Source organism: Bos indicus x Bos taurus, chromosome 11 (assembly GCF_003369695.1).
Source record: "Bos indicus x Bos taurus breed Angus x Brahman F1 hybrid chromosome 11, Bos_hybrid_MaternalHap_v2.0, whole genome shotgun sequence".
In the NCBI taxonomy this organism is placed as follows: domain Eukaryota; kingdom Metazoa; phylum Chordata; class Mammalia; order Artiodactyla; family Bovidae; genus Bos; species Bos indicus x Bos taurus.
This window is the reverse complement of record NC_040086.1, coordinates 28,165,476-28,183,286: the sequence shown is the minus strand read 5'-3', so window position 1 is coordinate 28,183,286 and position 17,811 is coordinate 28,165,476. Positions and strand designations below refer to the sequence as shown.

The following is a 17,811-nucleotide window of genomic DNA, read 5'->3' as shown; positions in this document are numbered from 1 at the left end:
TTTGGAGGCAGATAAGGCTACTTCCTTGTCTAGAATTGAATATTTTCTGGAGGGAATTCCAGAATCCTCACCTCGAAGGTGATGTACCCCTAAGAAACACAACACTTGAGACTTGCTTGGCTTTTCCTCACCTCTGGAATTGAAGGAGACTTCTGTGTTACCTGCATGCCTTTTCCTTCTTTGTTTTCTTTTAAGCACATGTTGTTTCAAGTCCAGTGTGTCAACCCAGCAGTCTCAGAATTATATTCCAAGGGACTCTCAGGAAATCAGCACGGAGATGCTGGCTCACACGGAGCTTCAGAAACATCACCCAAGAACCACTTACCTTTTTCCTCCTCTGGCCACTATTGGTGATCTTGTCTGGAGTAACACCCAGGTCAGCCAATACTTTAGCGATACCCCTGGCATCCACGCCACAGTTGGGAGCCACGTTGGTCTCACAGCGCCGGTGAACGTTCATCTTGCAGACTGTAAGGAGACACGGAGGAGAGGCTTCCAAAGGGTCATGGCCTAAAATGTTACCTTATTGTGCTCTGATTGTAAAAGGAACACACGTTCATTTGTTAGAATTTGGAAAATACAGGAAGACAAAAAAAGAAAAATAAAAAAATCACCCAGCGTCCCCTCACACAGATCTAAAATCAACCACCTCACGGAGATAATCAGGCTATGGATAAATAAAAATCACACTGAAATTTCCTTTCAGGGAGCAGAACACTGACCGTAGAATTTAATTGGTTTCTCTGAAGAAAGTTCATCTGGATGCTGAACCCGAATGGGCCCCCTGAATACAGTCCACTATATTTCTCTGCTGTAATGTGGGAATGTTCCTGAGAGAGGAATACTCACAGTAGACAGCCTCTAAAGAAGCTCACCTCTAAAAATGAGGAGCCTGAATAAGGTGACCTCCAAGGTCCCTTTCAAATCCAAAATCTGGATTCAAAGGAACAAAGGCCATGCTTGAATTTTGTTTTTTGTTTCATCTGCATCACTTAAGCTGACCTTGGTGCAGGACATCCAAGGTGAAAACATAAACTGTTTTGGTCTCCAGTCCAGTATGTGAGGAGCTTGGACCTTGTTGCTCTGTCCTAATGAGTAAAAAGCTGAACAAACTAGAAAATCAACAAGTCTTCTTGAGATTTAACAGAGAAGGAACATCACAGGGCAAACTGCTGCCCTGTGGGAGAGACAGATATGAATCATGACTTAGTGGAACAGAAACTCCCAAGCAGCAGCCCAGAGGACAAGCACCACTAAATGGTGAGCCGCTGGGGTCCCAGAGTGGACGATCTGTCAAAGACTCTAGGCTGACCCCGTCATAGGGTCCCCCCACTTTCGTGAGTTCTACCTCTAGTCGTTTGACCATGCTCTCACAGGGAATATTGGAGAAAGAAATCCCACACGCTGATCACATGGAGAGAGGGAAGGAACTTTGAAATACAGCAGAGCTCCCTGTTCTTAACAATGCTGGCTCTAAGAAGAAGCTATTTCATCAGAGATTAAACTACTGTAGCTTTATCAGATACTAAGCAACCTAGGGGAAGGAAAATACCCAACTCCAACCTGTGTTAGCTATCTTGTCCTATATAAGGTGGGGGAAACCCTGAGAAACATGTATACAGTTCATAGTTCAGAGAAACAGGTTCACAGAAAGACTGAGATCTCATCTCAGGACTACAGAATGCTTCCCCTCCCCCAACACCTTAGCACCGTGTTACTAAAGGCCTATTACTGCTGTTCCTGTTACTTACATGTCATGTCTGACTATCCTTCTCTCACACACACACATATGAGGCATATTAAAAGGCAAAAAACCAGTTTGAAGAGACAGGGCAAGAAGCAGAACCAGACTCAGACATGGCAGGGTTGCTGGAATAACCAAGCCAAGAATTTAAAACAACTATGATTAATATGCTAAGGGTATGTGTCAATAGAAAATTTTAAAACAGAAAAACAAAAGGAGAAATACTGGAAAAAAAGATATAGAATATCTAAGAAATACGGAACAGTTGCAAAAGGTGTAACGTGTATGGGAATACTAGCAGGAGGAAAAAAAAAAAGGGAAAAATGAACAAAAAAAATATTTGAAGTAAAAATGACTGAGAATGCCCTCAAAGTAAATTCAGATACCAAACTACAGACCCAGGAAGCTTAGAGAACACCAACAAATGACAGGAAAGAACAGGATAAATGAAAAAGAACAAAACCAATATCAAGCGACATTTAGGCATATCATATACAAGCTGCAGAAAATCAAAGATAAAGAAAAATAGTCTTGAAAGAAGTCAGAAGGAAATAACACCTTACCCAAAGGGAAGCAAAGACAAGCACTACATCTGACTTCTCAGAAACCACATAAGCAAAAGACAGTAGAGTGAAATATTTAAAGTATAATAAATCCCCTTCATATGAACTAGCTCTCTTCCAAAACCATGTTCATAAATCCAATTAAGTCCAAAAAGTTAGCCTAGGTACTCAACTAACACAACTGGCTATGTAACACTGTACTGTAATAGATTTATAATATTTGCTTATAAAAAATATAAAAATAAAACATTTTTATTCTTACAGCACAGTACCTCGTACTCTTGTAGTGCTATAGAACCTTGAAAAGTATAGTAGTGAAGTACAACAGCTGGTGATTCTTAGCAGTGACAGTCACATTAACACTGCTTTCACACTTGCTCCTAGACATCCTGGGCTTGAAATACAGTCACTGCACTGCTGTACTCTATACAGTACACCAAAGCACAACACTTACAGAGGAAGCACACACGTGGCAATGCACCCAGGCATGTGACTAACTTACGTGACTGGTCACGGGTACACTCCTTCACATTTTTGAAAGTTAGCGACCTCAAGGTTCATATGTAGGGGACTTACTGTATTGAGAGGGGGAAAAGATGCAGAATTCTGTTCCCTGTGAAATTATCCTTCAAAAGTGAAGGAGAAATAAAGACGTCCTCAGACAAATAAAAACTGAGGAACTTTATAGCCAATAGACCTGCCTTGCAAGAAGTGTTAAAAGAAGCTCTTCAGGAAGAAGGAAAATGGCTGATAGCATCCTTCAGTCGTCAGAAACTCAGATCTACACAAAGAAAGGAAGAGCATCAGAGAAAGAATAAGGGATGGTAAAATACAAACTTTTATTTTTTAAGTTCTTACTTGATCTCACAGATAATTTTTCAAGATAACAACAGCAACAATGTTTTCGATTATTATGCTTATATGCATCATATGTATAGAAAATACATGCTTACGTATAAGTGAAATGAATGACAGCAATGATATGAGGAGTAGGACAGAAGAATAAGAATTTCTTTGTTATTATAAGGTATTAATACTTGCACCTGGGGCTGCCCAGGTGGCACTAGTAGTAAAGAACCCGCCTGCCAATGCAGGAGGCATAAGAGATGCTGTTTCGATCCCTGGGTCAGGCAGATCCCCTGAAGGAGGAAATGGCAACCCACTCCACTACTCTTACCTGGAGAATCCCATGGACAGAGGAACCTGGCGGGCTACAGTCCATGGGGTTGCAGAGAGTCGGACATGACTAAAGCAACTTAGCCCACATGCGATACTTGCACTATCTGTGAAGTATTAGAGCGTTATTTGAAAGTGGACTTGGATTAGTTGTAAATGTATATTGCAAACTCTAGGGCAACCATGAAAATAAGTTTTAAAAAACAACAGAAGAATGGATATGCTAAGAGAAAAAATGGAATCTTATAAATTGTTCAGTTAAAACCACAAAAGGTGGGAAAATGTGAAAGACAAAAATAGAAACAAAGAGCGAGGGCATCAAATGGAAAACAATAACAAAAAAAGATGATTATTAATCCAAATATATTGAAAACCACTTTAAATGTCAGTGGTCTAAATACATTAAGTAGAAGACAGAGATTGTCAGGGTGGATCAAAAAAGAAACCCAGTACATATTATCTAGAATAAACACACTTTAAATATGTAAGATACATATAGACTAAAATTAATGTATGGAGAAAGATACACCATGCTAATGCTAACTAAAAGAAAGCAGGAATAGCTACATTAATTTCTGATAGAGTAGACTTCAGAGCAAGGAAACTTATCAGAGATATCAAAGGGCACAATAAGGGAACAATTCTCCAAGAAGACATTAAAATCACACTCCTGGTATTTACTCAAATGAGTTTAAAATGTAGGTCTACACAAAAACCAGCACATGGATGTGTACAACAACTTTATTCATAATTATGAAAACTTCAGAGCAACTAAGATGTCCTTCAGTAGCTGAACAGCTAAATTGTGGTACATGCATATAACTGAATATTTGCCAGTACTAAAAGTACATTAGCTATTAAACCATGAAAAGATATGAAAGAACTTTAATTGCATATTACTAAGTGAAAGAAGCCAACCTGAAAAAAAACCTATACATTGTATGTAGCTCTTACTACATGACATGCTCCTCCACGACAGAAAAGCAAAACTGTGGAGCTGTAAAAGGATCAGGGGTTGTCAGTGGCTGCAGGGGAGGCAGGGAAGAATAAGTAGCCAAAGCACAGAGGATTTTCAGGACAGTGAAACTACTGTGTATAAATACTATAAGGATGGATACAGCATGTTGTACATTTGTCCAAACCCACAGGATGTCCAGTACGAAGAGTGATCCCTAATGTAAACTGAGGGATAATGATGCGTCAATGCAAGTCCATTGATTTAACAAATGTATCACTCTGGTGTGGATACTGATAGTGAGGAAGGCTGTCTGTGGGAGGGGGTAGGAGGGTATGCCAGAAATCTTTGTACTTGCTCTTCAAGTTTGCTCTGAACCTAAAACTATTCCAAAAGCTAAAGTCTATTAACACACATACACACACACAGACTTTCTGAAATAAAACCAGGCAGGATGACCACACCTAAGGGTTCTAGACTACCTGACCACTGACCTGGAGGAGGGATAGCACTGACCCTACTCTCTTTCATCTCCAACCCAGGCTTGAAGAGCTCACATGAATTACGTGGCTGAAGATGCCCTCAGAGCCAAAGGCAGGAATATGGGGGTGGGGAAGCATGTGTGCTGATGGGAGGGGAGCTTTCTCATGCAATATAAACAAAAAGAAAGCTCCACCACAGCCTGGCCATGGTGCCGCATGCATTGATTTATTACTAAAAATGCTCAAAAATCCTCAGACCCATGCCAGACTCCAGGCAACAGCACTCTGAATTCTCTGTCCCACTGCCCTTAGCAAAACTACCCTCTGACACTCAGCTCAGCTCATCTGCACATGTCCACCCATCCCATCTCATACAAGTTCTCTTCTGTCTCTTCTTGAGGTGACAGAATAGACAAGAATGAAGCAACCGCATGAAGAGAGACGATTTCGTAGCATGGGTCGTTTATCTATGTGATTTAGCCGCTGGCGCCCTCTGGTGTTGTAACACCAGACCTGTCCATCCTAATGAAACAAATTTGCTCAGGTTGACTGGTCAGCAAAACAAGAAAGATCTTTGGGGACTTCATTTTTCATTTAAAAAAATTCTGTTATTTCTTTGGGAGAATTTTGTAGTTGTCTTAATATGTAAGGTTAAAAAAAAAACAAACCCAGTGACATGTCAGTTAACATGAACCACATGAAAAAGCGACTTCGAAAGAGCTTTGAAAAGTCTGGAAACACGAGGGCAAAGCTGGCTGAGAGAAGAGAACTTGACATAATTTAAGCAGCCACAGTCGGGTTCCTGGAAGCTGGAAGTAACATCTGGAGGCCGCAGGTCAGGAAGAGAAAGTAAATGTTAGAACCAAAGAAACGTGAAGCTCATTTATGGTAATGCAAGGCAGACAAACCAGTTGAATCACCCCCTTCTCTCCCTCATCTGGACTGGTGAGCACCCAGCGCCAGTTCCCTGAGGATTCCCAATCTAGGCTGCTTCATATTGTTCATTTTTCAACCGCTTCACCGGGATGAGCTGCACTGCTGCTGCTGCTGCTAAGTCACTTCAGTTGTGTCCAACTCTGTGCGACCCCATAGATGGCAGCCCACCAGGCTCCCCCATCCCTGGGATTCTCCAGGCAAGAACACTGGAGTGGGTTGCTATTTTCTTCTCCAATGTATGAAAGTGAAAAGTGAAGTGAAGTCGCTCAGTTGTGTCCGACTCTTAGCGACCCCATGGACTGCAGCCTACCAGGCTCCTCCGTCCATGGGATTTTGCAGGCAAGAGTACTGGAGTGGGGTGCCATTGCCTACTCCGAGCTGCACTGCTGGGGCTCTTCAAAAAGGAAGATTATGATTCTGCTTCTGCCCAGTGTCTCATCACACATTCGCTGAGCTCCTACTCTGCGCTATAGGTGGTGCTGCCCTCAGGACAGACAGGGGCTGGGGCATGCTGACCTGCATTCTGGCTCCCATGTTTCCACCCTTTCCATAGCTGAGATTAAAGCTGGTGTTGCAGTGGGGTGGGTTAGGCTGTTTGGAATCCTCCCAAAGCAGGCAGAAGACCTTGAGAGAGAACAGTGACAAAGGCAGATGGGCAGGCCTAAGTGTCCTCCAGAAATCTCTACATGAGAGTCATATGGCCCTTGTGGGTGAGCCAGAGCAGTGGTTTGATAGCATAACAGGTTACAGCCAGCCACATCATGCTCAGGGGCAAAACACACACAACTGTGAGCAGGAAGTTGTGTGTTTGTGTCATGGAGGTTGGCAGGGATGGGAGAGTGCTTGATGCATACAGAGTCCTGGGCAGGAGACAAGAATGGGAGTAGCAGATGTACACAAAAAGGCTTAAAAGGATCCCAGCAAATTGTTAGCAGAGGTTAGGGCTGGAAACAGACATGGTAAGAGAATATAACGGACTTTCATATTTTTATACATATACTTAAGTCTTGCTAGAATCTTTCATAGAATTATTTGTGTATTATTTGTGTTTTTTTAACTCTAAAAATACAAATAAAAGTTGAAGATATGACAAGGAAAAGTGAAAGTCACTCAGTTGTGTCCAGCTCTTTGTGACCCCATGGGCTATACAGTCCATGGAATTCTCCAGGCCAGAATACTGGAGTGGGTAGCCTTTCCCCTCTCCAGGGGATCTTCCCAACCCAGGGATCGAACCCAGGTCTCCTGCACTGCAGACGGATTCTTTACCAGCTGAGCCATAAGGGAAGCTCAAGAATACTGGAGTGGGTAACCCATTCCTTCTCCAGCAAATCTGGAGATGACAAGGAAACTGTTTGTTAAAAAATAATAGTAAAGGGCTGATATTTTCAAAACTGATGAGAATATAAATCCTTTTTCATAACTTTACTGTTTTTGTTTTTTTTTTAATATCCATTTTTTTAATGGAAGGAAGGAAGAAAGGAAGGGAAGGGAGAGAGAAAACCTTCCCTGCTTCCTATCTTTGTAGCTCCTATGCCACTTTTCATCACTTTCATTATGATTCTCAGAAGGTGGGCACGCAGTTGGAGTTAAAAGGAAGCCCAGGGTCGCCTAGCCAGGGGGCCTCCCTGCAACTACCCAGCCCAAGCAGTGGCAGAACCAGCACAGATCAGTTTCCCAGACTCCTAATCTGGGATCTTCACTGCTTCCAGCTCTCTGCCTAGGGGGTTTGCCCCAAATAGATGGCCTGATCTGTATTACCTGCAGGAACGGGAGTGACTCTCTCCCCCTTAGTCCACAAAAGCAGCCTCGGCTCACAGCTGCTATTAGGATAGGATCTCAGAGAGAGTCAAGAAGCCAGGAAGGAGACTCTTCAGGACTTTCCAGGCCAGGCCTTTTCCAACTGTACGTCATTCCCTACCTTGGCACAGAGCTGCAGTCAGGGTGGACAGGCAGGAGCAGGGGGCTCACCCCAGAGGAGGACAGGGAAGCCAGGGCTGCTGCAGGTGCTGCAGGGCAGACTGAATTGTGTAAAGAGGTCTGGCTTTCTGTTAAACTGACCCAGATGCTGGGTGATGTCAAGGCAGCTGTGCTGGAGACATGTAAGCTCACAGGCAGAAGAGAAGTGGGGAGCGGGGCGGGTGGCCAGGGCAGGTGAGAACCCCACATCTTCTTTAGAGAAGGAAACAAAAATCATAAGGTATTGGGAGTCTTTACCTCTGGGGAAACTGACTCCATAAGTCAATGGAGAAATAAAGCACATGTGAGAGGACTCTGGAGGCATTCACTGTGCAGATGAAGGTCAGGTTAAGGAAGCAGTAGACTTAAAATGAAGAACAAAAAGAGCAAATGCCTCAGTGATGCTAGTATTTGAACATCTGAAGCTAATTTTTGCACAGGCTACTAGTGGCTGAGGTGCTCAGACAGACCCTCAATGAGTCTATAGAGAGGTACAGCGCACCTGTGCCAGCACTTAAGTCGTAAGATAAAGGACAGGAGGAAGTCCCCCGGTGGTCCAGCGGTTAGGACTCTGCACTTTCACTGCCAAAGGCACAGGTTCAATCCCTGGTTGAGAAGCTAGGACCCTGCTAGGTGACCAAAAGAAAAAAGACAGCAATGAAACATCCTGCCTTAGTGCTGGTGTCTTTCTACCCTGATAAAGGAGCTCAGTTCCTCAAACACAGCCTCTGAGCACTCTCCAGGCGTCTGGCCCCTCTGGGCTGCGGGAGGGAGGAGGCAGCCTTGAGGGCGGTGGTGGGTTCCCACGGGTCCCTGGTCGTACCCCTCTGTGTGCACTGGTCTCCATCCCCGCCAGTAAAAGGGGGTAATAATGCTCTCTCTCCCTGGCTGACAGAGGGACAGTCTCTGGAAGAGTATATCCACCACCCTTGAACCCGTGTGGCTCAGGCAACTTCAGGCTGAAGGGAGAGTGACCAGGACCATCTCATGGATCCTTCTCTATAGATGCAAGCTTGAGAAAACCCCATTTCATTGAAAATACCTAAACGTTTTATCCCCAGGAGTGGGATGGGCAACAAAGCTGAAGCTATAGACCAGCAGGTCAACTGGCTTGTATCCCACCATGACCAGGGGATGGGGGCTCCAGCCCAGGAGGCCAAGCCAGCCTGATTCAACAAAGGTGAAGACCTGATGGAGTCTCCATAGACAGGAGAGGGTGTGGATCACAGACCAGAGGCAGTGCAGGAGCCAGCTGCCTGGGTTTAACTCCAGCTTCCTGGGGACTTGCTCTGAGACCCCAGGCAGGTCAGTAATTTTTGATTTCTTTTTCTTAGCAATCAAAGGAGTGGAACCAGACTTAGACCCAGATAAGAGGGGCCCCTGCCTAGGACCCTCCCAGCCTCTTCTGGCCATCACCCTCTCCACAGGATAAGGGGCCTGCAGGGACAAAAAGACTTGAGGTTGAAAAAGGATAAAAAGCGAGAAGAAAACACAGGGGGTTGGGGGGCAGTGAAACCACTCTGTAGGATACTGTAAGGGTAGATGCATGTCATTATACATGTCAAAACCCGCAGAGTGCCCAACACCAAGAGTGAAATTAATGTAAATTATGGACATTGGGCGATTGTGATATGTCAGTGTAAGCTCAGCAACTGTTTAACAAATGCATCTCTCTGGTGGGGGAGATGTTGATGCTGGGAGAGGCTGGGTATATGTGGGGGCAGGCTATATACAGGAAATCTCTGTATCTTCTGCTCAGTTTTACTGTGAATCTAAAAAATGAGAGAGAAAAGCACAGCAGAAGGAGAAAAGAAGCAAGAGGGAAAAGGCCAAGCCATGGTAACAGAGGACAGGACAGGAGTATCTGTAAGCCTCTGTTGGGGCCCTAAGTTCTGAATGGCCTCTACCTTCTCATCTCTGTGTAGCCTGTTCCTCTCATGTCCCACTGGCTCCAATGACCAGGAATCCTCACTTGAGGCAGCTTCATTCTCCCCATCCTTTACTTGAGCAGGCTTAGGGTGCTTCCTGCCAAAACAGAGCTGAACACACGGTTCCCTGGCCCTGCCTTCTCCCGGGGTCATCCAGGGACCCACAGCTCTGGCAGCCACATCTGGGTGTCTGGGCTGCCTCTTTAAGTTATCAATATTTATGAGATGATGGTGTCTTCATTTAGATTCCCTAGATAGATCAATAATTAATAGAGTTACTTAAAACCAGACATGGTCTCATCGGAGTCCCATCCAAAGCAGGCGCGCTGCTTCCTGGCAAGCACTACACCACTCTCCAAGAGCGCATCACTCCTCTGCTGAAAGCATTCGAGACTCCTGCTGCACTGCTTTCTTTCTCTTCTTTTTGTTTCCATGTCACTTAATGGCAAAAAGGATTTTGGACAGGCCCTGTTTCTTTCAGGTCATGTGCTGGAATTCTAGAAAGGGAAACGACATCTGGGAAGCTCACACAGAACCTAAGATGTGTCAGCGACCAGCGCTTCCTCCCGTCCTGTTCGTCCTCACTTCTTACGACAGCTATTTCCAACCCTCCTTGCGCCTTCCACACCCCCCTTACTTCTCACCTCAACTCTGAAAAGGATCTCCTATTTCAGAAGTAAGGGAACTCACTCCCCACTGCTGCCCCACCCCGTAACTCAGAAGCCTGGCCAATGTCTGTATTGATCAAAGTTGGGGATATTAACAAGGGTTAGCTAATAAAATGAAATGGCGTGCTATTTATTGTCTTTCATCACTGGTAACACTCTAATTAATGTCATCACTACCTAATCTTTATTATCAACATCAGAAACAGAGTAATTAAAAAGACTTTTCTGCTCTCATGTTAGAAGTGCTACAGTCTGGGGTTGTCTTTTATCTGCTGACCTTTTTTTTTTTTTAATTATTGTTGGAGCATAGTTGCTTTACAATGCCCTGCTTGCAACGTTGTGCAGCAAAGTGAATTAGCCATACATAAGCGTGTGTGTTAGTCACTCAGTTGTGTCCAACTCTTTGCAAACCCATGGACTGTAGCCCGCCAGGCTCCTCTGTCCATGGGATTTCCCAGGCAAGAATACTGGAGTGGGTGGCCATTCCCTTCTCCAGGGGATCTTCCCAACCCAGGGATCGAACCTGAGTCTCCTGCATTGCAGGCAGACTCTTTACAGTCTGAGCTACCGGAAGCCGTATACATATATCCCCTCTTTTTTGGATTTCCTTCCCATTTAGGTCACCACAGAGTTTCAAGCAGTGTTCCCTGTGCTATAAAGTAGTTCTCCTTAGTGATCTATTTTATACATAAATGCTGGAGAGGGTGGGAGACCAGGGAATCCTCTTACACTGTAGGTAGGAATGTAAATTAATACAGCCACTATGGAGAACAGTAAGGAGTTTCCTTTAAAAACTTAATTAAAAAAGGAACTTATTTTTAACTGCAGTGCCCTCAAAAGATTCAGAACTTAAATGACCATTCTGCCAGTCATCTCCTCCTAGACTCCCTTCCCTGACACAGGACATGTATCCATACCCAGGCCTGGCTTTGAGTCTTTCCCTTCACCAGGAGGAGGGGTATCCATCTCTCCACCCCTGTTCTATCAACAATTCCCTATCTCTCCTGGCTCACTAATGGTCTCTTTTTCCACTGTCTTTTTTGTGATTATATAAAATATCCTGAAAATACTTCACCTTCTGTTTTCACTCCAGCCTCTGCACTTGGGTGAGCATCCCTACCAAGACAGCTCCTGCTGAGTGCACTAGTGATCTCCTCATTGTTAAATCCAACTCCATGTTCCACCTTTTTTTTTCAGTTTTATTGAAGCATAACTGACCTACAATGCCATGCTGGTTCCAGGTGCACAAACATAACGATTCAATATTTCTATACATTACAAAATGAGCACCACAATAAGTCTAGTTACCATCTGTCACCATACAAAGATACTACAGTATTATTCAGTCTATGCCCCATGTTGTACATTTCATCTCTGTAACTTTTATTTTGTAACTGGAAGTGTGTACCTCTTAATCTCCCTCATCCCCCATTCACCTACCCTCCAGCAACCACCTGTTTGTTCTCTATATCTATGAGTCTGTTTCTGTTTTATGTATTGTGGTGCTGGAGAAGACTCTTGAAAGTCCCTTGGACTGCAAGGAGATCTAACCAGTCAATCCTAAAGAAATCAACCCTGAATATTCATTGGAAGGACTGATGCTGAAGCTGAAGCTCCAATACTTTGGCCACCCGATGTGAAGAGCCGACTCCCTGGAAAAGACCTTGATGCTGGAAAAGATTGAAGCCAAAAGGAGAAGAGGACAGCAGAGGATGAGATGGTTAGATAGCATCACTGACTCAATGGACATAAATTTGAGCAAGCTCAGGGAGATAGTTAAGGACAGGGAAACCTGGTGTGCAGCAGTCCACGGGGTCACAAAGAGTGGGACACAACTTAGCAACTGAACAACAATAGCAACAACAAGAAGATTCTATGCACGATTTGTCTTTCCCTGTCTGACTTATTTAACTAAGCATAATACCTCTAGGTCTACTCATGTTGTCACCAATGTCAAGATTTAATTAATTTTTATGGCTGAGTACTACTCCACTGCACACACGCATGTGTGAGTGTGTGTGTGCACACAACACCTCTTCTTTACCCATCCATCTGTTGATGGATACTTAGGTTGCTTCCATATCTTGGCTATTGTAAATAATGTTGCAGTGAACACAGTGGGTATGTGTATCTTTTCAAATTAGTGTTTCTATTTCTTCAGGAAAATAGCCAGAAGTGGAGTTGCTGGATCATATGGTAGTTCTATTTTCCCATGTTGTACTTTTTACTTTAAATAACTTTTTGGAAGCATTTGGCACTATCCATCACTCCCTTTTTAAATTTTTTAAAAAGTACTCTCAGTTCTTTCGGCTTCTATGATTCCACTCCGTGCTGCTTTCCCTCCTATCTACGAGGCCCTTCCCTCAGAGCGTGCAGTTCCTCTGCACACGCATCCTAGGATGCTGATACCCTACCTCATCCCCAGACTCCCAAGGTGTCTTCTTCTTTCTTCACTCAAGGTACTTATCCTGGGGGTGATATCTACTTTATAGGCTAACTACTACTCAAACATTGACAAATCCAAATCTAAATGCTCCATCTAGACGTCTTTCCCGAGTGTCACTGAGAATTTCCAACAGTCAGACAGCTTCATGTACTTTCTACTGGCGTCTCAAAGTTAACACGTCCCCAGCTCAACTCCACCATCTCTGCCTCCAGCCCTGCCCTCCCTCATGGGTTCCCTGTCTCAGCAAGTGGTGTCACCATCCTCCCAGCTGGATCTGATCCCTACAGACAATAAATCACTCATCAACACCTCCTAGGTTATTTTCCTTCTCTGTTCCCACTACAGCCAATACCTTATTTCCAATCTCTCACTGGGATCCTTTCAGTGACCAATCGGTTCACAGCTTCAGTTTCCTTCTTATACTTTATCTCTTTCTCTAATTTTTCCACAATGGGAATTTATTAATGATGCATTCAGTAATAATAAAATACTGTTTTTATAACAAACTAATTTCATAGTTTAATACCTTTTCATTTTTAAGCTTAAATTTACTTAATAAAATTTTAATATTTAATAAAATAATAAAAACTTGTTTTTAAATAGTGTCTGTGAGGTATTCCTAGCCAATAGTTCATGGTTGTCCAACTCTGTGAGCAAGTTAGACTAGCTTGTGACACTGGACCCCAGAGTGTGAACTCACCTCCCCATATTATGTGGTATTACCTGTGTCCCTTAGTACACACATTTGAGCAGAAGTCAATTCAAAGGCAGAACAGCAGGAAATAAAGGAGGAAACTCAGACCCAGAGGTCAAGGTTCAAACCCTACCTCTGCTCACGAGCTACATGAAGAGGTTAAATTAGTCTCTGAGCCTATTTCCTCATGGGGGCCAGAGGGATAATATAACATCCATCACAGGTCTGTGAAGGAGCAATCTGTCTCACGTGACAGCATTTTAGAAGGCGTTTTTCTGAAAGTAAACTATGAACCACGGATGGTGACAGAAAAAATGTCTGTGACTTATTTCACAGTCTAACTCCAAAAACTTTTCTTCCCTTCTACTCCAGTGTATCTTTTCCTTAATTTTTTCCTGGACTTTTTCAGACTCATCTTGTGGTCCCAGCTTGTTCACTATCTTAAAAGGTGGAGTCACACTTTCTCTCTTCTGATTCCCTCTATGGAGTCCGCTGGAAGGCCTCTGCACAGAGACTGTCTGGCAAATGCTCAGAGTAACTAACAACAGCTTAGCAAGGGCTTGGGCCCAGGCCTTTGGTCAGCCCTGGAAAGCACTCTCGAGGCTCCAAGAAGAAAGATTCTTTAAGTGGAGGGACAGAGGGGCTCAGGTGCAAGGGGAGTGGGGGAGCAGGACCCAGCGCCTTACCTTTGCACTGCAGACCCTGCCGCAAGAGGCCCCAGAGCAAGGAGCCACAGTGGTCGCAGAAGGTGGGGACCTTGTAGTTGTGGATCCCGAACTTGTGAGGCATGTTGACACTGAACCGCTGGGAGCCCACCTGCAGGGACGGCAAATCACAGGGTCAAAGCCAAGCTCCTTGCTCTGAAGCCTCTCTGGGAACATGGTGAAGACAGCCTTCCTCCCAGGGCCCTGACCCCACTTTCTCTGTGGCCTCTGATCCCCTACCAGTCCCATCCGGGACTCCAGACCTCCAAATCCCATGGCACATAGCACTCAATCTGCACCTCACATTTTGGCCTTGAAGAGTTGTCATTAGGGGACAGGACTGTGGGATCAATGAGACCCTGGGGGCAGAAGAGGCAGGAAACATATTACTGTACGTACTGAAGACATGCTGGGTCGATACTAAGAGGAGAGTCGTGGTCTCCCAGGACTGGCCCCAGAGGGATGTGGTGACAACCAAGGTAAGAGGTAGGGAAGCATCCCAGGTGACTAGGAGGTCTGTGGGGGCAGGAGAGCTGTGTGACCCTCAGCTGCAGCCACTAAGGACTCTGAAGTATCAGACGATGGTGAGTGAGAATGATGACAAACACACAAGACTGGGCTGCAGGGTCAGAGAGCCTGCGAGTATCCAGGAGGGCAGCACAGGTACAGTTCAGACGCACACAGCACTCAGAGGAAGATACAGCATCAGAGGGGTGAGGAAGACCAACAGCAAGGACTCGGGGAGGGAGAAAAGGGAGAGAGAGAATCTTCCTATTAAAAGCCAAAGAGGAAGAGAAGGAAGGAAGATAACACAGAGAGAGAGCATTCTTGGTTAGTTGGGGAACGGCAAGAGTCCTAAGTGTGAGCACAGAGACACAGACAGGATGAGGCCATCAGCCAAGTGCTTGTGGCCAAAAGTTCCAGGGAGCCCGTTGGCAGAGCCCCCTTTTAACGGGAGGGCATTACATGCTTGGTGTTTAGAGCCATGTGAGTGTGGGGTGTATATGTATGATGAGTGTATACATGCCTCACACTGCAGGTGGTTACACAAAAGAATGAAATTGAAGGTTCGTCCCCCGAGGGCTGTGCCCAGCAGAGGGCACAGTCATCACCCCAATGGGCCAGGAATATAATTAAAAGAGACTGGCTTCAGGGAGCAGCAGGACAGGCAACCAATTCCACTACACTAAGAAACCCAATCAATCCCTGGCAATTAATCTCCCTTGGGACATGTACCAAGTTTGGGAACACGCCTCATTGGTAACTTCTTTTTCAGTGCTCAATATGCCAGAAAATACAATCAGAAAGACTAGGTCACAGATTAAGCTGGGTTCTGTGCATTTCAAATCTCAACACTCTAGCCTGCATGGCATGAAGTCATAGGGTCTCCTTCCAAGGAGGTGTGAAAGAAGTTTAAACATCTGCAGAGGTTCACAATTGATAAAACTTATGAGATCATCTTTTAAAAACTTATTGAGACTTATGAGCTCCTTAGACTTCCCTGGTGGCTCAGATGGTAAAGCATCTGCCTACAATGCGGGAGACCTGGGTTCAATCCCTGGGTTGGGAAGGTCCTCTGGAGAAGGAAATGGCAACCCACTCCAGTACTCTTGCCTGGAAAATCCCACGGATGGAAGAGCCTGGTAGGCTACAGTCTGTGGGGTCGCAAAGAGTCGGACACGACTGAGCAACTTCACCTATGAGCTCCTTAAGAGCAGGAATCATGTATTCCTCTTTGTTTCTGTGGGTCATGGAGCAATCATCTGGCATACAGGAAGTGCTCAATAAAATGTCCCTAAGAAGACAGACAGACACACAGCAAGGAAGTTACCTTTTTCTTTCATTTACTTAAGAAACTAATGAGAGTAACAGCATACTTATGGTTACGATCCTACAACAGGAGTCAGGAGAGCCAGGGGACAGTGACTTGCGATTTCCTACCATGACTGTAGAACCTCAGTAAACGACTTTGGTGCTTTGGGCTGTCTGCTTTCCAGGGACATGGGATACTCAGTCTAAGCCTCGTGACTTCCTGCTTTCCAGAGATGGTGTGAAATCAAAAGGAGATGGAAATGCTTTCCATAAAGATGGAAAATGCTTTGGGTGTCAAGGTGTCACTTTGTTGAATTGTTTTTAAGAAGCAGGTAGAAGACCCTGCTTCTTAAAAATAGAAGGGCCTCCTTTTGGAAGCCTGATTATAAACCTAACTGATTATAATCCCGTCCAGGGTCTCTCTCGCCCTAATGGCCTATGATTATATGATATTTATTTATTTCACCAATAATTAAAAGTATGTCTTTGAAATCAACTATCGTGAACACAGATAACTCCTCTACTCGCATTCACACCTGTCATTTTCTCTAAGAGGTTTTTTTACCTCTGTTAGTGGATCCACTCTTCTCTCAATTACTCAGTTAAGAGAAACCTGGCTTCAAGTCAAATATTCTTGCTTCTTTACCCCTAACAACTTTTGTAACAGTCAATTTGACACAAGTTTCTAAGATGAGGAGAACACAGTACAGTGGTCAAGGACTCAGACTCTGGAACAGACTGGCTGGCATTTTCACATACTAGGATGTGAGGCTTAAGGCAAGTTAATTTGACCTCTCTATGCTTCTATTCTCTTTGTTGGAAAATGAAGATAGATCTCATTAAGGTTGTTACGGCTTTAAATAATATATGATAAAGTGCTTAAATCAGGGCACAGTAAGTACCCAATGAATGTCAGCTATTGTTATTACTGTGGTTCTTCCAGCCTCTTAAGTGTTTCTTAGATTTGCTAATCCCACTCCATTCCTCCATCACCTCATAAAGATAAGGCTCCTGCTTGCGTGTGCTGTCTCTCACTCTTTATGAGCTGTGTGGAGCCCTTGACATGTCAGTGAGTCCTTTCACTGCTTCGATGAGATAATGACATAAAATAACTCAAATTTTCCTCTGGGCTTTCTTTTGGGGACCATACAACCCTTGGCATCATATCTACACCCACAAGCCCGACTTTGAGCTGCACTCATTCTGTAGATTGTACCTCATGCCGGAAGGCTGTGGACAACTCCCTTCATTTTTGATCAACACAATGAAGAAAGCAACAGGACCTCAGAGAGATAAGGTTTTTCTTGGGGACCACAGAGGAGGCAGTGGAGGGTGGGGATGGCAGGGAAGAAAGCCCAGAATTTCAATGTTATAAATATTTACCTCGTCGGGAGTTTCCTGTTTCTTTAATCCAGCACACTTCGTAATTATGAGCTCATGGCATCTCTTGTGGACCACGCAAGTGCAGACTGCAAACAGCAAAACATGAGAGAGCTGAGCGACAAGCAGGGGAAGAAAGGTTCCATCCCGCGATTCAATGAGGTCTCTGTGGAGGAGCGAGGGGAGCCCTGCCCCTTCTGTCTCCAATGCAGAGTCTTATTGTAATGCCCTACCTGAAGCCCTTTATGCAATCACTTCAAAGCACTCTGCCATCAGAGCCATTAGGGTTTCCTAAATGCTCTGGAGAAGAATGGACCATTTATATCCAAAGGGCATCAGCAGTTTTCTCTAGTTCCGGGAGTACCGA

At 44.5% G+C, this 17,811-nt stretch overlaps 1 protein-coding gene across 4 annotated transcripts in view; it reads right to left on the bottom strand.

The window, feature by feature from the left end:
- Positions 1 to 17,811, bottom strand: part of PRKCE (protein kinase C epsilon) — a 542,503-nt gene that overhangs the window by 176,695 nt on the left and 347,997 nt on the right. For all 4 annotated transcript variants that reach the window (XM_027555170.1, XM_027555172.1, XM_027555168.1 and 1 more), the window contains 3 exons: positions 17,448 to 17,533; positions 14,235 to 14,364; positions 326 to 468 (listed from right to left, as the gene is read on the bottom strand). In XM_027555170.1, the coding sequence (XP_027410971.1) occupies positions 326 to 468; positions 14,235 to 14,364; positions 17,448 to 17,533 (359 nt within the window). The remainder of the gene's footprint in view (positions 1 to 325; positions 469 to 14,234; positions 14,365 to 17,447; positions 17,534 to 17,811) is intronic.